Source organism: Leopardus geoffroyi, chromosome X (assembly GCF_018350155.1).
Source record: "Leopardus geoffroyi isolate Oge1 chromosome X, O.geoffroyi_Oge1_pat1.0, whole genome shotgun sequence".
NCBI lineage: Eukaryota > Metazoa > Chordata > Mammalia > Carnivora > Felidae > Leopardus > Leopardus geoffroyi.
Window position 1 is genome coordinate 69,584,207 of NC_059343.1, and position 26,078 is coordinate 69,610,284.

Genomic DNA, 26,078 nt, shown 5'->3' on the forward strand with positions numbered 1-26,078 from the left:
AAGAACTCACTGAGATTCTCAATAAAGAAACACAATATATATAATATGCCATAGGCAAAAGACCATCTCTTCAATAAGTAGTGCTGGGAGAACTGGACAGCTGCATGTAAAAGAATGAAACTGGATCACCTTTTAATAGCAAACCTAAAAATAACTCAAAAGGGATTAAAGACCTAAAATCATCACAATCCTAGAAGATAATACAGGCAAAAAATTACTCTTATAATACAGGCAATAATTACTCTCATAATAAAGGCAATAATTACTCATACATCAATCATAGCAATATTTTTTCTGGATATGTTTCCTAAGGCAAGAGGAGCAAAACCAAGAGTAAACTATTGGGGCTTCATCAAAATAAAAAGATTTTCCACCACAAAGAAAACTATCAGCAAAACAAAATGGCAGCCTAGTGAATGGGAGAAGACATTTGCAAATGATATACCTGATAAAGGGTTAATATTCAAAATATATTTAAAATGTATACAGCTCCACAGAAAAAAACTCAAGCAATCTGCTTGAAAAATGTGCAGGGAATGAGACTAGTCATTTTTTTTTTTATTTAAATTCAAGTTAGTTAACATACAGTATTGTCATGGCTTCAGGAGTAGTACCCAGTGATTCATCTCTTACATATGACATCTGGTGTTTATCCCAAAAAGTGCCCTCCATAATACCCATCACCCATTTAACCCATCCCTCCAACCACTTCCCCTCCAGTAACTTTCAGTGTTTTCTTTGCATATGAGTCTCTTATGGTTTGCCTCCCTCTGTGTTTTTATCTTATTTCTCCTTCCCTTACCGGATGCTCCAAAGAAGACATTCAGATGGCCAACAGACACATGAAAAGATGCTCAACATCAATAATAATCACTGAAATGCAAATCAAAACCACAATTAGATATTACTTTATAACTTTTAAAATGGTTAAAAGACATGAAGTAACAATTAGTTTTGACAAGAGAGAATGTGGAGAAAAAAGGAACGCTTTCTTGTACCTTCTTGGTAGGAATGTAAATCGGTATGGCCACTGTGGAAAACAGTATGGAGGTTCTTTGAAACAATTAAAATTAAAATACCACATGATCAAATAATTTCACTGATGGGTATTTACACAAATAAAACAAAAATAATAATTCACAAAGATATATGCACCCTTATGTTAATTGAAGCTTTATTTACAAGAGCCAAGATATGGAAACCACTAACTTTCCCATGAATAGATCAATGGATAAGGAGGTTGTGTGTACACATGCAGTGGAATATTATGCAACCACAAGAAAAATGAGATTTTATTTTTTTAAACAATTTTTAATGTTTATTTTTGAGACAGAGAGAGAGAGAGAGAGAGAGAGAGAGAAAGTATGAGCAGGAGAGGAGCAGAGAGAAAGGGAGACACAGAATCTGAAGCAGGCTACAGAGTCTGAGCTGTCAGCACAGAGCCCAACATGAGGCTTGAACTCACAAATCATGAGATCATGGCCTGAGCTGAAGTTGGATGCTTCAGTGACTGAACCACCCAGGTGCCTCCAAAAGGAAGAGATTTTAGACAGCATGGATGGACTTTAAGGGTGTTATGCTAAGTGAAATAAATCAGGCTGAGAAAGTCAAATACCATATAATTTCACTCATAAGTGGAATATCAAAAAAATAAATTAATAAAAGCAGAATCAGACCTATAAATGCAGAAAAACTGATAGTTGACATTTATGGGAATAAAAGGCATAGCATAAGAAATATAGTTAGTTATATTGTAACAACAATGTATTGGGATGGATAAGGCTACGCTTGTGAACGTAACAATATATAAACTTGTTGAATCACTATTTTGTACAACTGAAACTAATGTAACATTGTGACAACTATATTCAAATGAAAAAAATCCTCAAAGTGTTACTATTGAAGGATTATTAATAATAGTATTTATAATAATCATTACCCATAGTATAAATTTAATTGAAGTATTTTAGTATATGTTTATTGATGTTAATAATGCAAACTGTGTTTGTTTATTACAATATTGAATAATACATAAGAAGTACATAGTATTTTAACATGTTTTAAAATTGATGTTACTTTAAAAAAATGTTTATTTCTTTAGAGAGAGAGAGTGCACACAATTGGGGAGGGGCAGAGATAGAGAGGGAAAGAGAGAATCTCAAGTAGGCTCCAAACTCAGTGAGGAGCCTGATGTGGGGCTTGATCTCACAAATGTTATATCATGACCTGAGCTGAAATTGAGATTTGGACTATCAAAAGACTGAGCCATGCAGGCACCCCAAAATTTATGTTACATTTTATTGAAGTATAGTTGACATGCAATATTATATTAGTTTCGTGTGTACAACATAGTGATTCAACAATTCGGTACATTATAGAGTGCTCACCATAATAAGTGCAGTTACCATTTGCACTATACTACATTGTTAAAATATTATTGCTTATATTCTTTGTGCTATACATTTCATCCCTGTTATTTATTTTATAATGGAAAGTTTGTACCTCTTAATACTCTTCACCTATTTTGTTCATCCTATCATCCTCTTCCCCTTTGGCAACCACCAGCTTGTTCTCTGTACTTATGTGTCTGTTTCTATTTTTGTTTATGTGTTCATTGTTTGTTTTCTTTTTTTGATTCCACATAATAAGCAAAACCATATAGTATTTTTTTTATTTCTGTATCTGATTTATTTCACTTCACATAATACCCTCTAGGTCCATTCATGTTGCTGCAAATGGAAAGATGTAATTATTTTTTTAGTTGATATATACACACACTACATCTTTAGCCATTCATCTATGCATGGACAGTTAGATTGTTTCCATATCTTAGCTATTGAAAATAAAGCTGCACTAAACATAGTGGTTCATATATCTTTTTGAATTGTTTTTGCTTTCCTCAAGTAAATACCCAAAAGTGGAATTACTGTATGATATGGTACTTCTATTTTTAGGTTTTAGAGGAAACTCTACACTGTTTTCCACAGTGGTTGCACAAGTTTATATTCCTACCAACAGTGTGCAAGTGTTTACTTTTCTCCCCATCCTCGCAGACACTTATTATTTTTGTCTTTTTGATACCAGGCATTCTCACTGGTGTATTGTATTGTATTATATTATATTTATTGATGTATGACTACTATTAGTTATTATTAACTATAGCACAAATTTAATTGAAGCTTTTTTTTTAACAGGCAAGAAGTAAACATCAGAATGTATGTTAATTCCATATCAAGTAAGAATTGAGTCTTTGAAATTCAATATTACTTAGATCATATTCAAAGTTATTTTGGGGACAAATAACTTTTGTTTTTTTGGAACAAATAACCATTCAAAGTAGTAAAGCATAAAGTGTCCTTATATCTCTTAAAATTTAAAAGAACCTATATGCGTGTGTATGTGTATATGTGTGCATCGAAATATATGTGTGTTTAAAGTATTTCTGATCTTAATGTGGGTTTGTAGTAGCTATTTTAAAAGAAAATATTGGGACGCTTGGATGGCTCAGTCAGTTAAGTATCTGACTCTTGATTTCAGCTTAGGTCATTGTCTCTTTGTTCATGGGATCAAGCCCCATGTCGTTCTCTGTGCTGACATAACAGAGCCCGCTTGGGATTCTCATTCTCTCTCTCTCTCTCTCTCTCTCAAAATACATACATAAGTGAGTAAATAAATAAATAAACTGAAAAATGAAATATTTAGTTTGTTCTTCCTCATTATAACAACAAATCTTAATTACATAAGTTTCCTTTTATTTAAAAATCACAATTACAAAGCCCAAAGTAGAGATAAATCACAATTACAAAACCCAAAGTAGAGAAGAAATATAGTCAAAATGACGAAAGTGGACATACAATTTTGTTGAAAAGCTACAATTTAAATAAATTTTTCCTTATATATTGAGCTGATATCTTCCTGCACTGATACAACTTTTACCCACTGGAACTAGTTCTCCCCTCAGGAAATACATAAAGTCTCTAACATTGTGACCAAGACCACGGACTCTGAGCCAAATTACCTGTTTGAATCTTAGCTCTTCCCCATTATGAGTTTCAGCAAGCAGTTTAACCTCTCTCAGTGCTTCATTTTTGTATATCTATAAAATTGAAGCAATTATAAATTTTATTATCTAACTCAGTGTTGTGTGAATTAAACGTGCTTAAAACAGTCTGACACATAGTAAACACTATATGTGTTAGTAGTTGTGGTTATACTGTTACTATTACTATTATACTTTCATATAACAGTTATTTAAATATTTGAATATAGGGATCACATCCTTCATTAATCTCCTTATATCCAGGAGAACTATACTGAATTACCTCACTATTTCTTCTTTTGATGTTAGAACACCCAGATAGTTTGATCACTTCATTCTGGATGTGCTCAAGGGTGTATATACCAATCTTTAAATAGGTTTCCCTGAAATGAATTCAGTATTTGGGTTTGTGGCCCTAATTTTTTGTGGCTTGGATGTCATTGAGGTCAGAGGTGTGCTAAAATATATGATCAGATTTAATCAATAGAGACTTTATGGACTACTTTATGCTCTGCATTGTGATATTATGGAGACTATAGAAGTCACATTGTCTGCAAGATAACCAAAATGACAAAGAAAATAAATCAAAATATATAAGATCATGTTTGAAAAGAAACAGCAAATTTTTCTCCATTTTACATTCCTACTTATTGTATTATATTAACTATTATGATTTAAGTAAAAATTGTGAAAACAAGTTTAATTTAAAAAATAAAGTTACAAATGTAATTTTATATACAATTTAGTGCTAAATGAGGAAATTAGCTTTTATTTTCCCTAATTGATATGCAAATATACTAAAGAATCCAGGGAAGGAAGCTATATTTTGAGTTATAACTTAGTTTAATTTAAGCAATATATTTTTTAAGAATATTTCAGTGCTGATGGAAGTCTGGCTATTAACTGCAACTTGTGCATTGTTTTCACTCATTATAGTCAGTGAATCAAACAGAAAATTATGGAATCAAGATTACTTTACTTTGACATTTCCCAAACCACTCCAGCCAGGTAGAGAAAAGAGATCAAGATCTTCAGAATTACAAACCTCAGTTCCTGTAAGTATTGAAAATGTCATTTTTAACTAAATCTAAGACTATACAATATATTAATTTAAATAAAAAATATATATAATTTGAATTTTAATTCCTTTTGGAAGCAGATATTTTAAATTTATAATTCCCTGTACAACAGATTACCTCCATCTGTTTCAGATATACTTATATTTGTACATAATTCTCATTTTCAAAGGCATTATATAGTAATAGGCTATGGAAGCTACAGAACCTAATGATGAAACTGGTGAGATCTCTCAGGAAAATTTACCAGCTGCAAAAACATCTAAAATTTGAACCTTAGAACATGGGCCAATGTTGATGAGGTTTCAGGGCCTCTCCATTTTCTTTAATCTGGCATTCAGGATACTAGATACAGGGACATTCAAGATTTTACCTCTTTTATATAAAATGTAAATATCTTATTAATTAGGAAAAGGAAAAACTAGCTTACAGAGGTCACCCATGGTGATGTCAAAATATGTTTTAAAAGCATAACCCAAGTCAGAGTAAGTCAATGCATTTATTTGAGTGCCATTTCCACATCTTTAGTGATCCAAGTCTCATGCTTCTCTTTATGGTCCTCCTTTAATTCTATATGACCATTTCATTGGTGAAGTCCCTACTGAATAGTTAAAAGAATATAAGAGCTAAATGCAAAATTAGTGTATGAGATCACTATGAAAACCAGATTTGACAGATTTGAGATTAGGAATTTAAAAAAATTACAGTACCTTTACACAAATTAATGGTATCAATTTTTTTTTTCATTTTATGTCCTTGTTCTGGGAAATAATTCACACCAGGGCTCTAAGTCTCTTGATTTGATCAGAGACCTTAAAAGCAGGAGTACAAAGTGAGGCTAAGGCTTGAAGCTTATAGTTATCATAAAAATTGTCATGACAATCTTCATGGGTATTCAGCTTATTTCTGAGCTAACTTGGGGGTGAAAGGTGCACAAAATGTTTCAAATGATCTCTCCTACACAGGGGTTGAAAAGGAACCCACTATCAATTGTGAGGATGAGCCCTTAAATGTCATGGATCATTACGGGCCTGCTCTAATCCCTATAAAAGTCATTGAGAAAATACCAAGATTTCTTCTAAAGTCATTGTATTTTTAATATGGAGTTATCTCACAGACATAACCCACACAGAATGTTGATTTTTTTTTCCATTTGAACTAGATGGTTAATGAAAAGCTAGCTTATTTTCATGTTTCAATATTAAAAAGACATAACTCATTTGGGGCACCTGGGTTACTCAGTCAGTTAAAAGTCTGACTGATTGATTTTGGCTCAGGTCATGATCTCATCGTTGTGTGACTGAGCCCTGTATTGGGCTCTGTGCTTGGCATGGAGCCTGCTTGAGATTCTTTCTCTCCTTCTTCCTCTGCGCCAGCCCCACTTGGTCTCTTGCTCTCTCTAAAAATATATACATATTAATAAAACTTATTCAAAAATGATTAAAATTATTCTAATCTTTTCAGAGACATGACAAAAGAAAATTAAAGGAAGTTGAGAAGCCAGAACATATAAGGATAAGGCATTCTTTTAAAAAAAATTCCCAAAGGCCATCTGTTTATTTAACTGTCAGGAGACAGGCTCTATTCAGAAATCCTTATACTCCTAAAACCCATCCTGAAAATGGAGAATCTGAAAAGTCCAAATATGACAAAAAAGGAAGAACTTTACAAAGAAATCCCAAAAAAAACAAAAGCCAACATGAAACAACTCCAGAATCCAAAACAGTAAATGATGAGGAAACTGAAAGAGGAAAGAAATCAGACAAAACTCAATCAAAATTATCACATAAAAGTGAACTATTCGAGAAACCAAAGTTTCAATTGGAAACAAATCCAGAATCCAAAGATTTTAAGACAGTCTCAATGGATCCAAAAAAAGATAAGAGAGATTCAAAGAAGTCCAAGGACACAGATAATGAGTTCCTATGTGCAAAGAAGGATTCTAAGGGCTCAAAGAACAATTCTGATGTCAAATCACAGACTTGCTCAAAAAATAGTTCAAATATGGATTTCATATTGTATATAGAGGAGTCTGGTGCTGAATCCATGAAATCGGATATATGGTTAAAGAATTACTCTCACAATAATTCAAAGAAGCCTTCAAAGAAAGACACAAAAAAGGATGCAAAGAGCTCTGATGCTGAATCTGTAGATTCAAAATATGCAAAGAAAAATGCAAAAAAAGATAAGAAAAGTACAAAGAAAGACAGCAAGAAGAAAGATGCAAAGAAAGATGCAGAGTCTACAGATGCAGAATCTGTAGACTCAAAGGATGCAAAGAAAGATTCAAAGAAGGCTAAGAAAGATTCAAAGAAAAATGACAAGAAAAAAGATACAAAGAAAGATGTAGTGTCTACTGATGCTGAATCTGAGTCTGAACTGGAGGCAAAAAATTGGAAGAAAGGTGAAAAGCAGATCAAGAAAGACTCAAAAAAAGATGACAAGAAAAAGTCCACCAAGAAGGATGCAGTGTCTACTGATGCTGATTCTGAATCTGAATGGGATTCAAAAAAGGGTAAAAAAGATGAAAAAAATTATAAGAGAAATTCAAAGAAAGATGACAGAAGTAAGTCTGTAATGAAGTCTGAAGAGTCTACTGAAACTGAATCTGATTGGGAGTCAAAGAAGGATAAGTATGATTCAAAGAAGGCTAACAAAGATTCAAAAAAAGATGCCAAGAAACAGGATGCAAGGAAGAGTACAGAGTCTACTGATGCTGAATCTGATGAATCTTCCAAGAAAGACTCAAAGAAGACTAAGACAGTCAAAAGTTCAGATGCTGAATCTGAAGACTCCTTATATAAACTGGAGGCTAAAAAGAAAGGAGTTGACGAATCAGATGCCACATCTACTTCAAAGAAGGAAGCACTGGAACTGAAGAAAGAATTCAAAATTTCATCCAAAAAGACTACATTCAAAGAAAAAGGGGAAAATATAGGTACAGGCAGAGTCCCCCCATCAAGAGAAAGACCACCACTACCTCCTTGTGAGCCTATACTACCATCACCCAAGGTCAAACGTCTCTGTCAGTGCAAGATGCCTCCTCCACCTCTAAAACCAAGATATGCGCCTTTGGTATGTTTACTGTGCTTTATTTTTAGAAAAAAATGACTATAATGAAAAACATTTTAAAGGTTTGAATTTATATTTTCCTTAAGAATAGTTCAGTTTTATTGGAATATTGACAAGTTAGGGACTAACACATCAGAGAGTACTTCAAAAGAATTCAAAAGAGTTGAAAAACAAGTGTCAAAAAGTTAATATTTAGACTGGAACAGAGAACTGGCTTGTAACTTAAGGAAACATTTAAAAGTATTTGTAAAGAGAACACTACAAGAGTGGTTAAGTGTCCTATTCTTAAGAAGGAATAAAAAATTAAAATTGACTAAAACTTCTACAGTGGCAAATTTTAATGAGGTATGAAGACATTTCCTAGGAAGTTGCTAAATATCAACCAAAATCCAGAGATAGCAGGGTAAAAATGTAACATACAAGGATTCAAACATGCAATTAAATTATTTAATCTATATCTGAAATAAATTTATTTATAATTCATCATTCTTACTATTAATCAGAAAAAAAGTTAACTTGCTAGAAGTAACTAGATCCCTCTGGTTTATAACAGTCTCTTTCAGGTTAATTCCCTCTTTAGGGGAGTAAATGCTCTGTAAATTTAATTTCTTTTCTCTCCTCCAGGAGATCTCCTCTTCCATTCCCCTGCCTCCAAAATCTTGCTGTAAAGGGAAGCTTAATTAGACATCTCAGTTTGAATGTAGGGTCTCCTGTTCCCCATGTTGTCCACTATGTTGGCTCTCTCTAATCTTTGGTTGGGGTGTAATTTATTTGCATGGTTTCTGGGCATCAATCTGTGTGCTCTGCTTTCACATAATGTTTATTGTCAATTCTCTTCATGATAGGGCTTATGTTCTCTGTCCTGCTAAATTCAGAACACCTGTAGATATTGCTGAGTCTTAACCTTGAGCTTCTTGTGTTAATTACATTCTTGCATTAATTAAAATTTCCCTTCCTCCTCTTCCTCCCTGTTTTCCTATTCTTATTTCGTCTCAAATATTCCTCCTCTAATCTTGTGGGGATTTCCCTTTACATTTCACTCCAAGTTTTTTCTATCCTTGGTTTCTAATAAAATTTTATGTATAGATCTCCATTTTTATCTTCCTATATTTTCCTATTTTTATTTAGAAATCTTAAAAAAAAAACTTCTGTCAAAAATCCTGGACTTTAAGTCCATTTTTTTTCCAAGCAGACTCAAAAAGTCAGCTTTGAGACTTGAAAGTAATTCACGACTTCTTTGTTAAAGGATAAGTCTTGGAGGTTGAATCAATGGATGAGTGGCCACTAGCGCAACAAGATTTACAAGAAATAAGAATGTATTGGTGTATAAATTTTAATGTAAATGAAAAAAAAAGACCTTCAAGTAGCTGGATTATTTTCCATTAGATTTTTTTTTATGAAAAATAAGTAAAATACAAGAAATCCAGTTGGGGACATGGATTGATTTTAATTGTAGAAGAAAACCTTTCAGGGTGTGTTATGGGCTTGTATAAATTCAGACTGTCGCTTTAATAAACTTCCATGTGCATAGCTACCATTTAATTAGGCTCTTCCATCTCTATCACTTTACTGAAACTGCTCTTTCCAAGATTGCCATATATATGCTTGTGGCCACATCCACTGGTTTCTCCTCTCTCATCTTACCAACAGCATTTAAAATAGCCTCTCTCTCTTCCTAAAAAAAAAATGCATTTTACATTAGAAAAAATGTCATGTTTTCTTTCTACTTGTAGTTTTTGCCACCCTTATTGTAACCCCTTCTTCCTCATCTTTGATGTTGCAATGACCTAAGACTTGGTTCCTGACCTTTTATATCTACAACCTTTCTTTGGTAAACTCATCTAATCCAATGGCTTTAAATATCATCTATGTTTTAATTACTTCAAAATTAATACGTCTAGCTTGATCTTTCCATTGAGGAACCAATTCTTATATCTAAGCACCTACCTGAAATTTTTAGCATGAATTCTACTAGGCACCTCAAATTTAACATATCTTAACAACTCTCAACCCATTCCAAAACCTATACCTCCCCAGCCTTCTCCATCTTAGTAATGGTGCTGCCATCCACTCATTTGCTCTTTTAAAATCTGTATATCATCTATGATTCATCCATTTCCTCACTCACACATGTGATCAATCAATAAAATTTCTGTACTTTAGCTCCAAAATATGTCCTGAATCAGTCCACTTCTCTGCATCTCAATTACTACTACTTTAATAGTTTCCATCATCATCTTTCTTGAAATTCTACAAAGGTTTCTAAGTAGTCTTGGTATCTCTATTCTCTACTGCTTCAAACACTTACCCTGGTTTTCAATGCCTACATTATCTAGACCCTACCTATTTTCCACCCTCATTTTGCACCATGTTTCCCCTTTTATTATATAATTTAGCCAAGCTAGCATGTGTTGTTTGATTCTTATACACACCAAGATTGTTTTCTTGCCAGGGATTTATGTATTTATGTATTTATTTAATGTTATTATAGAGAGATATGGGTTTAGAGTCATTGTGATGTCTGTAGGTTTCATGCTTGTAGCGATGTCTCTGGTACTTTATCTCACAGGATCCCCCTTAGGATCTCTTGTAGGGCTGGTTTAGTGGTGACGAATTCCTTCAGTGTTTGCTTGTTTGGGAAGACCTTTATCTCTCCTTTTATTCTCAATGACAGACTTGCTGGATAACGGATTCTCAGCTGCATATTTTTTCTGTTCATCACATGGAAGATCTCCTGCCATTCCTTTCTGGCCTGCCAAGTTTCAGTAGAGAGATCAGTCACGAGTCTTATAGGTCTCCCTTTATATGTTACAGCACGTTTATCTCTAGCTGCTTTCAGAATTTTCTCTTTATCCTTGTATTTTGCCAGTTTCACTGTGATATGTCGTGCAGAAGATCGATTCAAGTTACGTCTGAAGGGAGTTCTCTGTTCCTCTTGGATTTCAATGCCTTTTTCCTTCCCCAGTTCAGGGAAGTTCTCAGCTATTATTTCCTCAAGTACCCCTTCAGCACCTTTCCCTCTCTCTTCCTCCTCTGGAATACCAATTATGCGTAGATTATTTCTCTTTAGTGCATGATTTAGTTCTCTAATTTTCCCCTCATACTCCTGGATTTTTTTATCTCTCTTTTTCTCAGCTTCTTCTTTTTCCATAATTTTATCTTCTAGTTCACCTATTCTCCCCTCTGCCTCTTCAATCCGGGCCGTAGTTGTCTCCATTTTATTTTGCAGTTCATTGATAGCATTTTTTATCTCCTCCTAGCTGTTCCTTAGTCCCTTGATCTCTGTATCAAGAGATTCTCTGCTGTCCTTTATACTGCTTTCAAGCCCAGCGATTAATTTTATGACTATTATTCTAAATTCACTTTCTGTTATATTGTTTAAATCATTTTTGATCAGTTCATTAGCTGTTGTTATTTCCTGGACGTTTTTCTGAGGGGAATTCTTCTGTTTCGTCATTTTGGATAGTCCCTGGAGTGGTGCGGGACTGCGGGGCACTTCCCCTGTGCTGTCTTGAATAACTTGCGTTGGTGGGCAGGGCCGCAGTCAGACCTGATGTCTTCCCCCAGCCCACCGCTGGGGCCACAGTCAGACTGGTGTGTGCCTTCTCTTCCCCTCTCCTAGGAGCGGGATTCACTGTGGGGTAGCGTGGCCCATCTGGGCTACTTGCACACTGCCAGGCTTGTGGTGCTGGGGATCTGGTGTATTAGCTGGGGCGGATCGGCAAGGTGCACAGGGGCGGGAGGGGCAGGCTCAGCTCGCTTTTCCTTCAGAGATCCACTTCGGGAGGGGCCCTGCGGCACCTGGAGGGAGTCAGACCCGCCAGAGTGATGGATCCGTAGAAGCACAGCATTGGGTGTTTGCGCGGAACAAGCAAGTTCCCCGGCAGGAACTGGTTCCCTTTGGGATTTTGGCTGGGGGATGGGTGAGGGAGATGGCGCTGGCAATCGCCTTTGTTCCCCGCCAAGCTGAGCTCTAGCAAGACGCGTGGTGAGTCCAGCGTCCTCCTACGCCACCATCTTCCCCAAGAACTGTATCCACCATTCCAAAAGCAGCACGTGAGATATATTTTGTTGGTTAAGAACATGGTTTGTCTAAAGAGCTGCAGACCATATGATACTAATGGACTTTCTGACATCTGTTTTTCCAGGCATTTCTACTCACACAAAATGAACAAATAATAAGGCATATTTTTTAAAAGAGTGTGGGGAGTCACAAAAGGGAATTGTGCATTCTAAGTGGAAGTCACAAAAGGATACTTATATATATTTTCTCATTTTTATCCAGGGAATTTATAAACAAACTGTTAATGAGCCTTAGGTCTGTTTTAGTATGGGCTCAATGAATTATACTACTGTTCATAATTATCATAATGGACATAATAAGGGCTAATGCCATGTTTCAAGATCACCTCTGTTTATATTCCTGTATTAAAATAATTGACATTTGAAATTATGTTAGTAAAACATGTCATGATTCATAAACTGGAATAAAAAAAATAATTCAACTTAATATACAATGTTATATTAGTTTCAGGTATATAATATACTTTTTAAATCCTATATCTTTCTCAGTGCTCATCAAGATAAGTGTACTTTTAATCCCCTTTACTCATTTCACCGCCTCCCCTCTGAAAACTACAAGTTTATTCTCTCTATATAAGGGTGTGTCTTGTTTGTCGTTTTTATTCTATGTATTTGTTTTGTATCTTAAATTCCACAGAGTGAAACACAGTATTTGTCTTTCTCTGATTGACTTATTTAATTTAGCATTATACCTTCTAATCTATCCATGTTACAAATGGGAAGATTTCATTCCTTTTCATGGCTAAGTATTATTCCATTGTGTAGATGTACCAGTTCTTTTTTATTCTTTCATCTATCAGAGCACACTTAAGATGCTACTGTATCTTGAATATTGTAAATAATGCTCAATAAACATTGTGGTGCATATATTATTTAAATTAGTTTTCTTGTTTTCTTTGGGTAAATACCAAGAAGTAGAATTACTGAAGATATGGTAATTATATTTTTAATTTTTAAAGGAATATCCTTATTGTTTTCTGCAGTGAATATAGCAATTTGCATACCCACACAGTGTGCACGAAGATTTCTTTTTCACTACATCTTCACCAAAATTTGTTATTTATTTATTTATTTTAGCCATTCTGACAGGTGTGAGGTAATATCTTACTGTTGTTTTGATTTGCATTTCCCTGATGGTTAGTGATGTTGAGCATCTTTATATATATATATATTTTTTTTTTCACCCTCTGTATGTCTTCTTTGGAAAATGTCTATACATGTCTTTGGCCCATTTTTAATTGGATTATTTTATGTTGAATTGTAAAAATTGTTTATATATTTTGGATATTAACCCTTTATCAGATGCAAATATATCTTTTGCAAATATCCTCCCTCATTCAGTTGGGTATAGTTTTGTTTTGTTGCTATTCCCCTTCACTATGCAGAAGTTACACATTTTGGTATAGTCCCAATAATTTAAATTCGTTCTAGTTTCCATTGCCAAGGGAGACATATCTAGAAAAATTGTTTTGATGACTGATGTCAAAGAGATTATTGCTTATATTTTATTCTAGGAATTTTATACTTTCAGGTTTCACATGTATGTCTAATCTTTTTTAATTTTTTTTTTGTGTATGGTGTAAGAAAGTGGTACAGTTTTATTTTATTTTATTTATTTGTTTATTTATTTATTTGCATGTAGCTGTTTAATTTTCTCAACACCATTTTTTGAGGAGACTGTTTTTTCCTCATGGTATATTCTTGCTTCCTTTGTTGAAAATTAATTGACCATATAATCCTACGTTTATTTCTGGGCAATCTATTCTCTCCCATTGATTTATGTGTATCTTCTTCTGCCAGAATTATATTGTTCTGGTTACTACAGCTTTGTAGTATATCTTTAAATATGAGATAGTGATAACTCCAGCTTTGTTCTCTTTCTCACGATTGCTTTGGCCATTTAGAGTCTTTTGTGATTCCACACATTTTAGGATTCTTTGTTGTACTTCTGTGAAAAATGCTGTTGGTATTTTGATAGGGATTGCATTAAATATGTAGATTGCTTTTGGTAGTGTGGACATATAAACAATCCTTGTTCTCCCGATTCATGAACATGGACTATCCTTCCATTTGTTTGTGTCATCTTCAATTTCTTTCATTAATGTTTAACATTTTTTGGAGTACACGTCATTTACCACTTTGGTTAAGTGTATTCCTAGAAATTTAATTCCTTTTGGTGCAATATAAATGGGATTCTTTTTAAAAAATTTTTATTCATATTCTAGTTAATTAACATACAGTGCAGTATTGGTTTCAGAAGTGAAATTTAGTGATTCATCATTTATATATAACACCCAGTGCTCATCACAAATGTGCCCTCCTTAATATCCATCACCCATCTAGTCCATCCCCCACCAACCTCCATCTGTCAACCATCAGTTTGCTATCTTTAAGAGTCTCTCGTGGTTGTTTTCCTCTCTCTTTTTTCACCCTTTCACTTATTGTCATCTGTTTTGTTTCTTAAATTCCACATATGAGTGAAATCATATAGTATTTGTTCTATTCTGAACTGACTTATTTCATGTTGCATGATACACTGTAGCTCCATGCAGGTTATCATAGATAGCAAGATTTCATTCTTTGTGATGGCTGAATACACACACACACACACACACATGCACGCATGCACACGCACATCTTCTTTAACCATTCAACAGTCAATGGACATTTGGGCTATTTCCATAGTTTGGCTATTTTTGATAATGCTGCTATAAACATCGGGTGCATGTATCCCTTTGAATCTGTATTTTTGTATCCCTTGGGTAAATACCTAATAGTGCAATTGCTGGATAGTAGGGCAGTTCTATTTTTAGTTTTTCAAAGAGCCTCCATACTGTTCTCCAGAATGGCTGCAGCAGTTTACATTCCTACCAACAATGCAAGAGGGTTCACCTTTCTCCACATCCTAGCTAATACCTGTTGTTTCTTGTGCCGTTCCTTTAACAATTCTGACAGAGGTGAGGTGGTATCTTACCATGGTTTTTATTTGTATTTCCCTGAAGATGAGTGATGTTGAGCGTCTTATCATGTGTCTGTTACCCTTCTGGATGTCTTCTTTGGAAAAGTGTCTATTCAACTTTTCTGCCCATTTCTTAACTGAATTGTTTGGCATTTTTTTTGAGGGGGGTGAGTTGTATAAGTTCATTATATATTTTGGATACTTACCCTTTACTGATATGTAATTTGCAAACATCTTCTCCCATTCTGTGGGTTGCCTTTTAATTTTGTTGACTGTTTCCTTCCCTACAGAGAAGGTTTTGTCTTGGTGAAGTCCCAATAGTTCATTTTTGCTTTTGTTTCCCATGCCTCTAGTGTCTTGTTTAATAAGAAGTTGCTACATTCGAGGTCAAAGAATTTGCTGCCTGTGTTCTTCTCTAGGATTTGGATAGTTTCTTGTCTCACATTTAGGTCTTTTAACCATTTTTGAATTTATTTTTGTATACAGTGTAAGAAAGTGGTTCGGTTTCCTTTTTCTGTATGTTGTTGTCCAGTTTTCCCAACACAATTTGGTGAAGATACTGTCTTTTTTTCATTGGATATTCCTTCCTGCTTTATCAAAGATTAGTTGACCATATACTTATAAGTGAATTTCTGGGTTTTCTCTTCTGCTCCATTGATCTGTATGTCTTTTTTGGTGACATACCATACTGTCTTTATGACTACAAGTTGTAATAAGCTTGCAACCAAGAATTGTGATGCCTCCAGTTTTGTTCTTCTTGTTCAGAATTGCTTTGGCTATTCAGGGTCTTTTGTGGTTCATACAAATTTTAGGATAATTTGTTCTATGTCTGAAAAATGCTGGTGGAATTTTGGTAAATATTGCATTAAATGTGTAGATTGATTTAGGTAATAGAGATATTTTAGCAATGTTTGTTCTTCCAATCCTTGAGCATGGAATGTGTTTCTGTTTCTTTGTGTCCTCTTCAATTTCTTTCATAAGTGCTCTATAGTTTTCAGAGTACAGATCTTTTACCTCCTTGGTTAGGTTTATTCCTATTTATCTTATGGTTTCGGTGCAGTTGCAAATGGGATCAATTCCTTGATTTCTTTTTATGCTGCTTCATTATTGGTTTACTGAAATGCAGCAGATTTCTGTACATTGATTTTATATCCTGGGACTGTACTGAATTCATGTATTAGTTCTAGCAACACTTTTTTAGCAGTCTTTCAGGTTTTCTACATAGAGTATCATGTCATCTGCAAATAGTGAAAGTTTGAGGTCTTCATTGCTGATTTGAATGTCTTTTATTTATTTATTTCTGATTGCTGAGACTGACATCCAGTACTATGTTAAATACTAATAGTAGAAGTGGATATCTTTGTCTTGTTCCTTACCATAGGGGAAAGGCTCTCAGTTGTTCCCCATTGCAGATGATATTAGCTAGGGGTCTTTAGTATATGGCCTTTATGATGTTGAAGTATGTTCCATCTACACTTACTTTGTTGATATTTTTTAATCAAGAAAGGATGCTGTATTTTGCCTAACGCTTTTCCTGAATTTATTGAGAGGATCATATGGTTCTTATCCTTTATTTTCTTAATGTGGTGTATCACATTGATTGCCTTGCAAATATTGAACCAGCCCTGCAGCCCAGGAGTAAATCCCACTTGATCATGGTGAATAATCTTTTAATGTATTTTTGAAATCGATTTGCTAGTATCTTGTGGAAAATTTTTGCTTCCATGTTCATCAGGGCTATTGTCCTATAATTCTTTTTAGTGGGGTCTTTGGATTTGGAAACAAGGTAATGCTCATGGAATGAGTTGGGAAGTTTTCCTTCCATTTCTACTTTTTGGACAAGTTTGAGGAAAAATAGGTATTAACTCTTCTTTAAATGACTGGTAGAATTCCCCTGGGAAGCCATCTGGCCCTGGACTTTTGTATGTTGGAAGATTTTTGTTCGCTGATTCAATTTCCTTGCTGGTTATGGGTCTGTTAAATTTTTCTATTTCTTCTTGCTTCAGTTTTGGTATTTTGTGAGATTCTAAGAATTTGTCTGTTTTTCCAGATTGCCCAGTTCATTGGGACAATTTTTTTTAAAAATAATATTCTCTTATACTTGATTATATTTCAGTGATGTTGGCTGTGATTTCTCCTAATTCATTAATGATTTTATCTATTTGGGTTCTGTATATTTGTTTTTGAAAAGGCTGGGGGTTATTAATTTCATTAATTTTTTTCTAACAGCTCTTATTTTTGTTGATCTTTTCTTGTGTGTGTGTGTGTGTGTGTGTGTGTATGTGTGTGTCTGTGTGTGTGTGTTTCTTTTTGTTCCTGTATCATTTGTTTCTGTTCTAATCTTTACTATTTCCCTTCTTCTGCTGGCTTTAGGCTTTATTTGCTGTTCCTTTTCTTGCTCCTCTAGGTATTAAGTTTAGCTTGTGTATTTGATACTTTTCTTGCTTCTTGATGTAGGCTTGTATTACAATATACTTCCCTGTTAGGACTGCCTTTGCTGCATCCCAAAGGTTTTGGACGTTGTGTTTTTATTTTTCTTTCATCCCATGTACTTTTAAATTTCTTCTTTATTTTCCTAGTTATGCTATTCATTCCTTGGTAGGATGTTCTTTAACCTCCATTTTGTTGTGGTCTTTCCAATTTTTTTCTTGTAGTGATTTCAAGTCTCATAGTGTTGTAGTTTGAAAAGATGCGTGATATGATTTCAATGGTTTTGAATTTGCTGAGACTTGTTTTATGGCCTAAATATGATCTATTCTGGACAGTGTTCCATGTGTACTTGGTAAGAATGTGTATTCCCATGTTTTTAGATGGTGTTCTCTGAATATATATGTTAGATGCAATGTGTCATTCAAAGCTACTGTTTCCTTATTGATTTTCTGTCTGGATGATCTATCCATTGATGTAAGTGGGGTTTTGAAGTCCCCTACTATTATTGCATTACCATCATTTTCTTCTTTGTATCTCTTAATAGTTGCTTATGTATTTGGGTAGTTCCAGGTTGGAAGCATAGATATTTACAATTGTTATACTTTTTGTTGGATTAATAGTTTTATCATTGTGTAGTGCCCTTCTTTATCTCTTGTTATAGACTTTGTTTTAAAGCCTATTTTTTCAATATAAATATTGTTAACCTAGCTTTCTTTTACCCTTTTACTTTAGCTTTTCTTTCATTGGCACTATAAATACTTTTTTAACCTCTCACTTTCATTGAAGTAAATCTCTTGTAGGGGACATATGGATTGATCTTGCTTTTCCATCCATTCAGTCATCCTAAGTGTTCTTATTGGAGCACTTAATCTATGTATATTCAGATTAATTATTGATAAGTATGTATTTATTGCCATTTTGTTATTTCTTTCATGACTGTTTTTGTAGTTCTCTGTTCCTTTCTGCTCTAGCTTTCTTCTCATGCGGTTTTCTGGTTTTCCTTAGTGATATGCTTGGATTCTTTTATCTTTATTTATTGTATACCTATTGCATGTTTTTAATTTGTGGTTACTATTAGGTTGATATATAAGATCCAATGAATATAGCAGTCTATATTAAGTTGATGAAAATTTGAACCTATCCTAAACACTAAATCTTTACTTCCTGTCATGTTTTATGTATATATGATACTTTACATTCTTTTATTTTATTAATCCTATCACTAATTTCATACATATAATTGATTTTACTGCTTTGTGCTTTAACCTCCATATTGGTTTTATAAGTGACTAATCTACTACCCTTATTATGTTTGTATTTACCTGTGATTTTTTCTCTTTTCTAATGTTCTTACTCCTGATATAGCCTTTCCTTTCCACTCAAGGATTCCCCTTAACATTTCTTATAAGACTCATTTAGTGGAATTTATTTAACTTTTGTTTGTTTGCAAAACTACTCTTTATCTCTTCTATTTTGAATGATAGCTCTGTTGAATGGAGTATTCTTGCCTGTAGGTTGTCTTTGGTCAGCACTTTGAATCTATTATGCCACTTGCAAGCCTTGCAAAATTTCTGCTAGACAGACGGTTTTGATCCCTGTCCTATTAAGGACCAGGGCTGGGGCTGCCTTTGGCTTAAAATTGGCTCAGACACTATACTTGCTCTCAGCCCATTTGCCAGGCAGGGCTGTGGTCACACTGAACTGCAGAATGCTCTTCCTGAATTTTCCCCTAGGAGGCTTTTGTTGGTGGGTAGGGTTACAATCAGGCCAGATTTTGCTCCTAATTTGTCTGTGGGGGTTTCAGTGACCTTGAACTACAGGACTCTCTCCTTGAGCTGCCCCCATGATGTTTTTTTGGTGGCCAGAGCTAGCAATCAGATCAGATGTCTGCCTCAGCCCACTGTGGGGGCTGCAGTGTGTGGTTATCTTCCCCTATCCCTAAGGTAAGAGTCACTTTGGAGTGGTGATGGTCACTGTTGGGGCTTCTTGCAGAATGAGACACAACAAGCACGACTTTAAAGGGACTCCTGCCAAATGGAATGGGTTGGATGGGGTGAGTCTGCAGAAGAGTGCTGGGGCAGGAGGTGTGATATTGGCAAGGTAGATGCCCTTCCCTACTGTGGAGTCTTGAAGTATAATACCTGGCTAGAGCCAAGCACCTTTCAAACTGCTGCTCCTATGCTGTATCTCAGTGGATTTGTTTGTTATGCTGTTTCTTTACAGGCAGCAACCCAGTTTCCTATTGCCTTTGGCTCTCTCAGAGCTGAACTAGTTTATTTTTCAAGTACCCAGGGTTAAGCCCCACTGATTGTAAAAACTTGAGAAGTTAAGCCCCACTGGTTTGCAACGCCAAATGTTATGGAAATACATCTTCCAAGTTCAGGTTTTCTATGCCTTGGGTGCCTGATGTGGGATCTGTTCCTCTCCCCTTTTTATATTTGTAGTGTCCCTCCCATTTGTGGTCAGACTCACTAAGAGTTTTGTTTTTGACTGGGTCTCTGCCTCTGTTAGCATTTTCTACGTGGCCTCCTCTGTCTGATTAATGGTGGAGAGTCTCTTTTTCCAGTCTTCAGGTAATTTTCTGGGTTAGTTGCACTGATGTCTCTATTATCTAGGTGTATCAGGTGGGATAAAGTTAGCTTAGGATCCTCCTATTCTGCCATACTCCCAGGTTTCCCTGGAAAAGTTGTTTATACTTCACTTACTAAGGTAGAAAACTAGTGTTATACTTAAAGTTCTTTGTTTCCTATTCTTTTTTTTTTCTTTTTATTTAGGTGTAATTGACATGTAACATTATATTAGTTTCAGATGTACAACATAAAAATTTAGTATTTATATATATTGAGAAATGATCATCACAATAAATTTAGTTAACATCCATCACCATTAATGATACAAAATTTTTTTCTTGAGATGAAAACTTTTAAAATATACTCTTTCAGTGCTATCAAATATACTATACAGCATAATGAACTATAGTCACCATGATGTATATTACATACCCATGACTTCTTTGTTTTTACAACTTGATGCTTGTAATTTTTAACTGCTTTCACCCACTTCATCCATTCCCCAGCCTCCACACATATGACAACCACAAATGTGTTCTCTGTATCCACTCTCCCATTTTTTTTTAATTTCCACATATAAGTGAAATCATACAGTGTTTGTCTCTATCTGACTTACCCCACTTAGCATAATTCCTTCAAGTTTCATACATAGTACAAGATTTTCTTCTTTTTAAGGCTGAATAACATTCCATTGTGTGTATGTGTGTGTGCGTGTGTGTGTGTGTGTGTTATTTTTTTATTTGAATATAGTTAACACAATGCTACATTAGGTGTACCACATTCAGGTACATTCAGGCATACAACATAGTATTTGAAAATTGTATACATTATGCTATGTTTGCCACTAGTGTAGCTACCATTGGTCCCCCACATCACTATAGCAATATAAATGACTAAATTTTTTATGCTGTGCTTTTTATTACTGTGACTTATTATTCCATAACTTTTGGAATCAAATCCAAAATGCCATCAACATGATTAATGTCAAGGAGTTTATTGCTTATATATTCTTCTAAGAGTTTTATGGTTCTGAGTTTACATTTAAATCTTTAATCTGTTTTTGAGTTAATTTTTATGTATGGTGTAAGACAATGGTTCAGTTTCACTCTTTTTCATGTGGCTGTCAAGGTTTCCCAAACCACTTATTGAAGACACTGTCATTTCCCCCATTGAATATTCGTGGCCCCTTTGTCATAACCAAATTGACTTTATGTGTATGGGTTTATTTCTTATCTCTCTATCTTGCTCCATTGAACTCTTTGTCTGTTTTTGTACCAGTACCATATTATTATGACTACTATAGCTTTGCAGTATAGTCTGAAATCAGGTAGCATGACACTTCCAGTTTTCTTCTTTTTTCTCAACATTACTTTGATTTTTCAAGGTCTTTTATCATTTTTATACAGATTTTAATATTGTTATATCTATTTCTGTGAAAAATATCATTGGAATTTTTTTAAGGATTGTATTAAATCTGTAGAGTGTTTTTGGTAGCATAGATATGTTAACAATATTAATTCTTCAGATCCATTAGCATAGAATACTTTTCTATTTTTTTGTGTCTTCCATTTTTTTCTTCAATGTCTTACAGTTTTCAGAGTCCAGGTGTTTCACCTCCTTGGTTAAATTTATATCTGGATATTTTTTGGATGCAATTGTAAGTGTAATTGTTTTCTTCATTTTTGTTTCTGCTAGTTCATTATTATTGTGTAGAAAAACAACAGGATTTTGTGTATTAATTTTCTATCCTGCAACTTTGTTGAATGCTTTTATTAGTTCTTACAGATTTTGGTGGTTAGTGTTTATAATGTATAATATGTTATCTGCAAATGGAGACAGTTTTACTTTTTCCTTTCTGATTTGGTTGACTTGTTAATTGAAGTATAATTAACATACAGTGTTATATTATTTTCAAATGTACAGCATACTGCTTTTACAATTCTATACATTATGATAAGTGTACTGACCATCTATCACCAAACATTATTACTATCTTATTGACTATATTCCCTATGGTGCTCTTTTCATCTCTGTGATTTATTTTGTAATTGGAAGTTTGTATGTGTTAACGCTCTTTAACTTTTTCTGGTATGAATGATGTTAATTTCTCGTTTGTACCTAAATGTTCTGGCTAGGACTTTCAATGCTATGTTGAATAAAAATGATGAGAATGATAATTCTTGTGTCTAATCTTAGGGGGAAAATGTCCAGTTTTAACCATTAAATATGATGTTAGCTGTGGATTTTGTCTCATATAAGCTTTCTTAGGTTGAAGCACATTCCGTCTATACCCAGTGTATTGAGTTATCATAAAGGAATGTTGAATTTTTTCATACATGTTTTCTGCATCTATTAAAATGAGTTTTGTTAACATGGTGTATAACATTGATGTGCAGATGTTGAACCATCCTTGCATCCCTGGAATTTATCCTATTTCTTCATGTTGTATGGTTCTTTTAATGTATTGTTGATTTCAGTTTTGCTAGTATTTGCCTAAGGATTTTTTCTATCTATATTCATCAGGGATATTGGCCTCTACTTTGCTTGTGGTATCCTTGAGTGGTTTTAGGATATGGATAAATAAAATGAGTTCAGCAATGTTACTTCCTCTTTTATATTTTTAGAATAGTTTGAGAAGGATTGGTATTAGTTCTTCTTTAAATATTTGATAAAATTTTGCAGGGAAACCCTCTGATTCTCAACTTTTGTTGGGAAGTTTTTGATTACTTATTCAACCTCTTTACTAGTAATCAGTCTGTTCAGATATTGTATTTCTTTTTGATTCCATCTTGCAATGTTGTATGTTGCTAGGATTTATCAAATTCTTCATTGTAGTCTCTTATGATCCTTTGTATTTCTGTTGTAACAAAATCTGTAATGTATTTTTTTTCTTTTCTGATTTTATTTATTTGATATTTTTCTTGGTGAGGCTAGGTAAAGGTTTATCAATTTTGTTTATCTTTCCAAAACACGATCTCTTAGTTTCATTGATCTTTTTTTCTATTATCTTCTTAGTCTCTTTTTCATTTATTTCTGCTTTGACCTTTGTTAATTCCTTCATTCTACTAATTTTCGGTTTTGTTTAATCTTTTTTTTTAATTTCTTGAGTTGTAAAGCTAGTTTTATTATTTGAGAATTGTCTTTCTCTTTTTTATGTATTATTATTATTATTATTATTATTTTTGAATCAGGTATTTCTCAGTATGATTTTTTTCTTAACATTTATTTATTTTTTTTTCAACGTTTATTTATTTTTGGGACAGAGAGAGACAGAGCATGAATGGGGGAGGGGCAGAGAGAGAGGGAGACACAGAATCGGAAACGGCTCCAGGCTCTGAGCCATCAGCCCAGAGCCTGACGCGGGGCTCGAACTCACGGACCGCGAGATCGTGACCTGGCTGAAGTCGGACGCTTAACCGACTGCGCCACCCAGGCGCCCCTGATTTTTTTCTTAGAATTGCTTTTTCTTCCACCCATAAGTTTAGGTAAGTTGTATTTACATTTTAATTTCTCAAGTTATATTTTTTAAGTTTATTTATTTTTAGGGGAAGGACAGGCAGAGAGAGAGGTAGAGAGAGTATCCTAAGCAGGCTCTATGCCATCAGTTCAGAGCCTGATTCAGGGCTTGATCTCATGACCCATGAAAGCATGACCTGAGCTGAAATCCAAGAGTTAGACACAACTAATTTAGCCACCCAGGTGCCCTGGCAAGTTACATTTTAATTCCTCTTTTGATTTCTTCTTTGACACATTGGTTATTTAGTAGCATGTTTTTAACTTTCCATGTAATATAAATTTTCTACGCTTCTTTATGTAATTTATCATTATGTTCAGAAAAGATGCTTGATATTATTTAAATCTCCTTAATATTTTATTAAAAATTTTTGTTTAATATTTATTTATTTCTGAGACAGAGAGAGACAGAGCATGAGTGGGGGAGGGGCAGAGTGAGAGGGAGACACAGAATCCGAAGCAGGCTACAGGCTCCAAGCTGTCAGCACAGAGACCAACACGGGGCTTGAACCAACAAACTGTGAGATCATGACCTGAGCCAAAGTTGGTCGCTCAACCGACTGAGCCACCCAGGAGCCCCTCTCCTTGGTTTTTTTAAGACTGATTTCATGGCTTAACATATTATTGATCCTGGAGCATTTTTCACCTGCATGTGAGAATAATATATATTTTACCGATTTTATTTGGAATGGTTTGTATATATCTGTTAAGTTTATTTTGTATAATGTATTGTTTAAAACTGAATTTTCCTTATTGATTTTCTGTCTTATGGTCAAATTTAAATATTTTCTTACTAACAAAAGTAATACAAATTTTTTATAACAACTAAAATACAAAATATGTAAAAAGTTACTAAATCCTTATGCTCACTCCTGTACTTCTAAGTTCCTTAGCATATATCCTCTTGAGATAACCAGTATTACCAGCCTGGTGTTCATTTTTCTTTTGCACCAACACCTTGTACATACAAGTGTATGTAAGCAGAAGCAGATAGAGAGATAAATAATTTGTTTTGACTAAACTAAAATCATACATATGCTGTACTTTACAATTTAATTTTTTACCTGACAATATCCTAATTATCTCTATAAACCAGGAGATATGTATCTAATGCTATTGCTTTAAGTTCCATCTTATTTATGAAAATACACACATAATTTAATTCTCCAAGATGCCATACATTCTGGATTTGCTAACATCAGTTTTTTTAGTTTTTATTTTGGCTTGTTTTCCCACTGCCCATTTCTACCCTTATCCATTTCCACTTATTTTCTTCGGATAACAATCAACAACCTCTTACTATGTAGCATTCCTTACTTTTATTAAAGATTCACTTCACCATATCAAACCTTGAAACACACACACACACACACATGAGAATGGGAAAGGTGCAGAAAGCAGAAGAGAGGGCGATGTTTTGTTAGTTTCATTTAAAGGCAAAAAAATAAACATACATCTCTACATCCAAGTTAGCAATATATGTTACAGCTCTTCCTCTAACCATTCTAATGGATGCATAATAATTCACTGATACCTTAACTTGCATGTCCCTATTAGTGACCTTGAAAATATTTTGAATGTATTTTGGTCACTTTGGTTTGATAATTTGAGAATCATGGCTTTGTATCCTTTGTCCATTTTTCTCATTGGATATTTAGAGATTATTGTCAATTTATAAAAGACTTTATTTATTATAGATATAAGTCTCTGTTCTTCTTTGTTGTAATTTTCCCTACTCTCATATAGCTATTGTTTTTATGTTTTATTTTATTTTATTTTTTAAAATTTACATCCAAATTTGTAAGCATACAGTGCAACTATGATTTCAGGAGTAGATTCCTTAGTGCCCCTTACCCGTTTCGCTCATCCCCCCTCCCACATCCCCTACTGTAACCCTCTGTTTGTTCTCCATATTTATGAGTCTCTTCTGTTTTGTCCCCCTTCCTGTTTTTATATTATTTTTGTTTCCCTTCCCTTATGTTCATCTATTTTGTCTCTCAAAGCCCTAATATCAGTGAAGTCATATGATTTTTGTCTTTCTCTGACTAATTTCACTTAGTATAATACCCTCCAGTTCCATCCATGTAGTTGCAAATGGCAAGCTTTCATTCTTTTTGGTTGCTGAGTAATAATATATATAAATTATATATTAATTAATTAATATATTAATATATATTAATAAATATTAATATATATATTATATATCTTCTTTATCCATTCATCCATTGATAGACTTTTGGACTCTTTCCATACTTTGGCTATTGTTGATAGTGCGGCTATAAACATGGAGGTTCATGTGTCCCTTCGAAACAGCACACCTGTATACCGTGGATAAA

The 26,078-nt window shown here is 34.1% G+C and overlaps 1 protein-coding gene across 1 annotated transcript in view; it reads left to right on the plus strand.

Moving 5' to 3' along the window:
- The window catches only part of CYLC1 (cylicin 1), an 84,158-nt gene that overhangs the window by 28,565 nt on the left and 29,515 nt on the right, over positions 1-26,078 (plus strand). Inside the window, exons 3-5 of the mRNA XM_045471806.1 lie at positions 3,195-3,235; positions 4,976-5,094; positions 6,580-8,190. Coding sequence (XP_045327762.1) covers positions 3,195-3,235; positions 4,976-5,094; positions 6,580-8,190 — 1,771 coding nt within the window. The remainder of the gene's footprint in view (positions 1-3,194; positions 3,236-4,975; positions 5,095-6,579; positions 8,191-26,078) is intronic.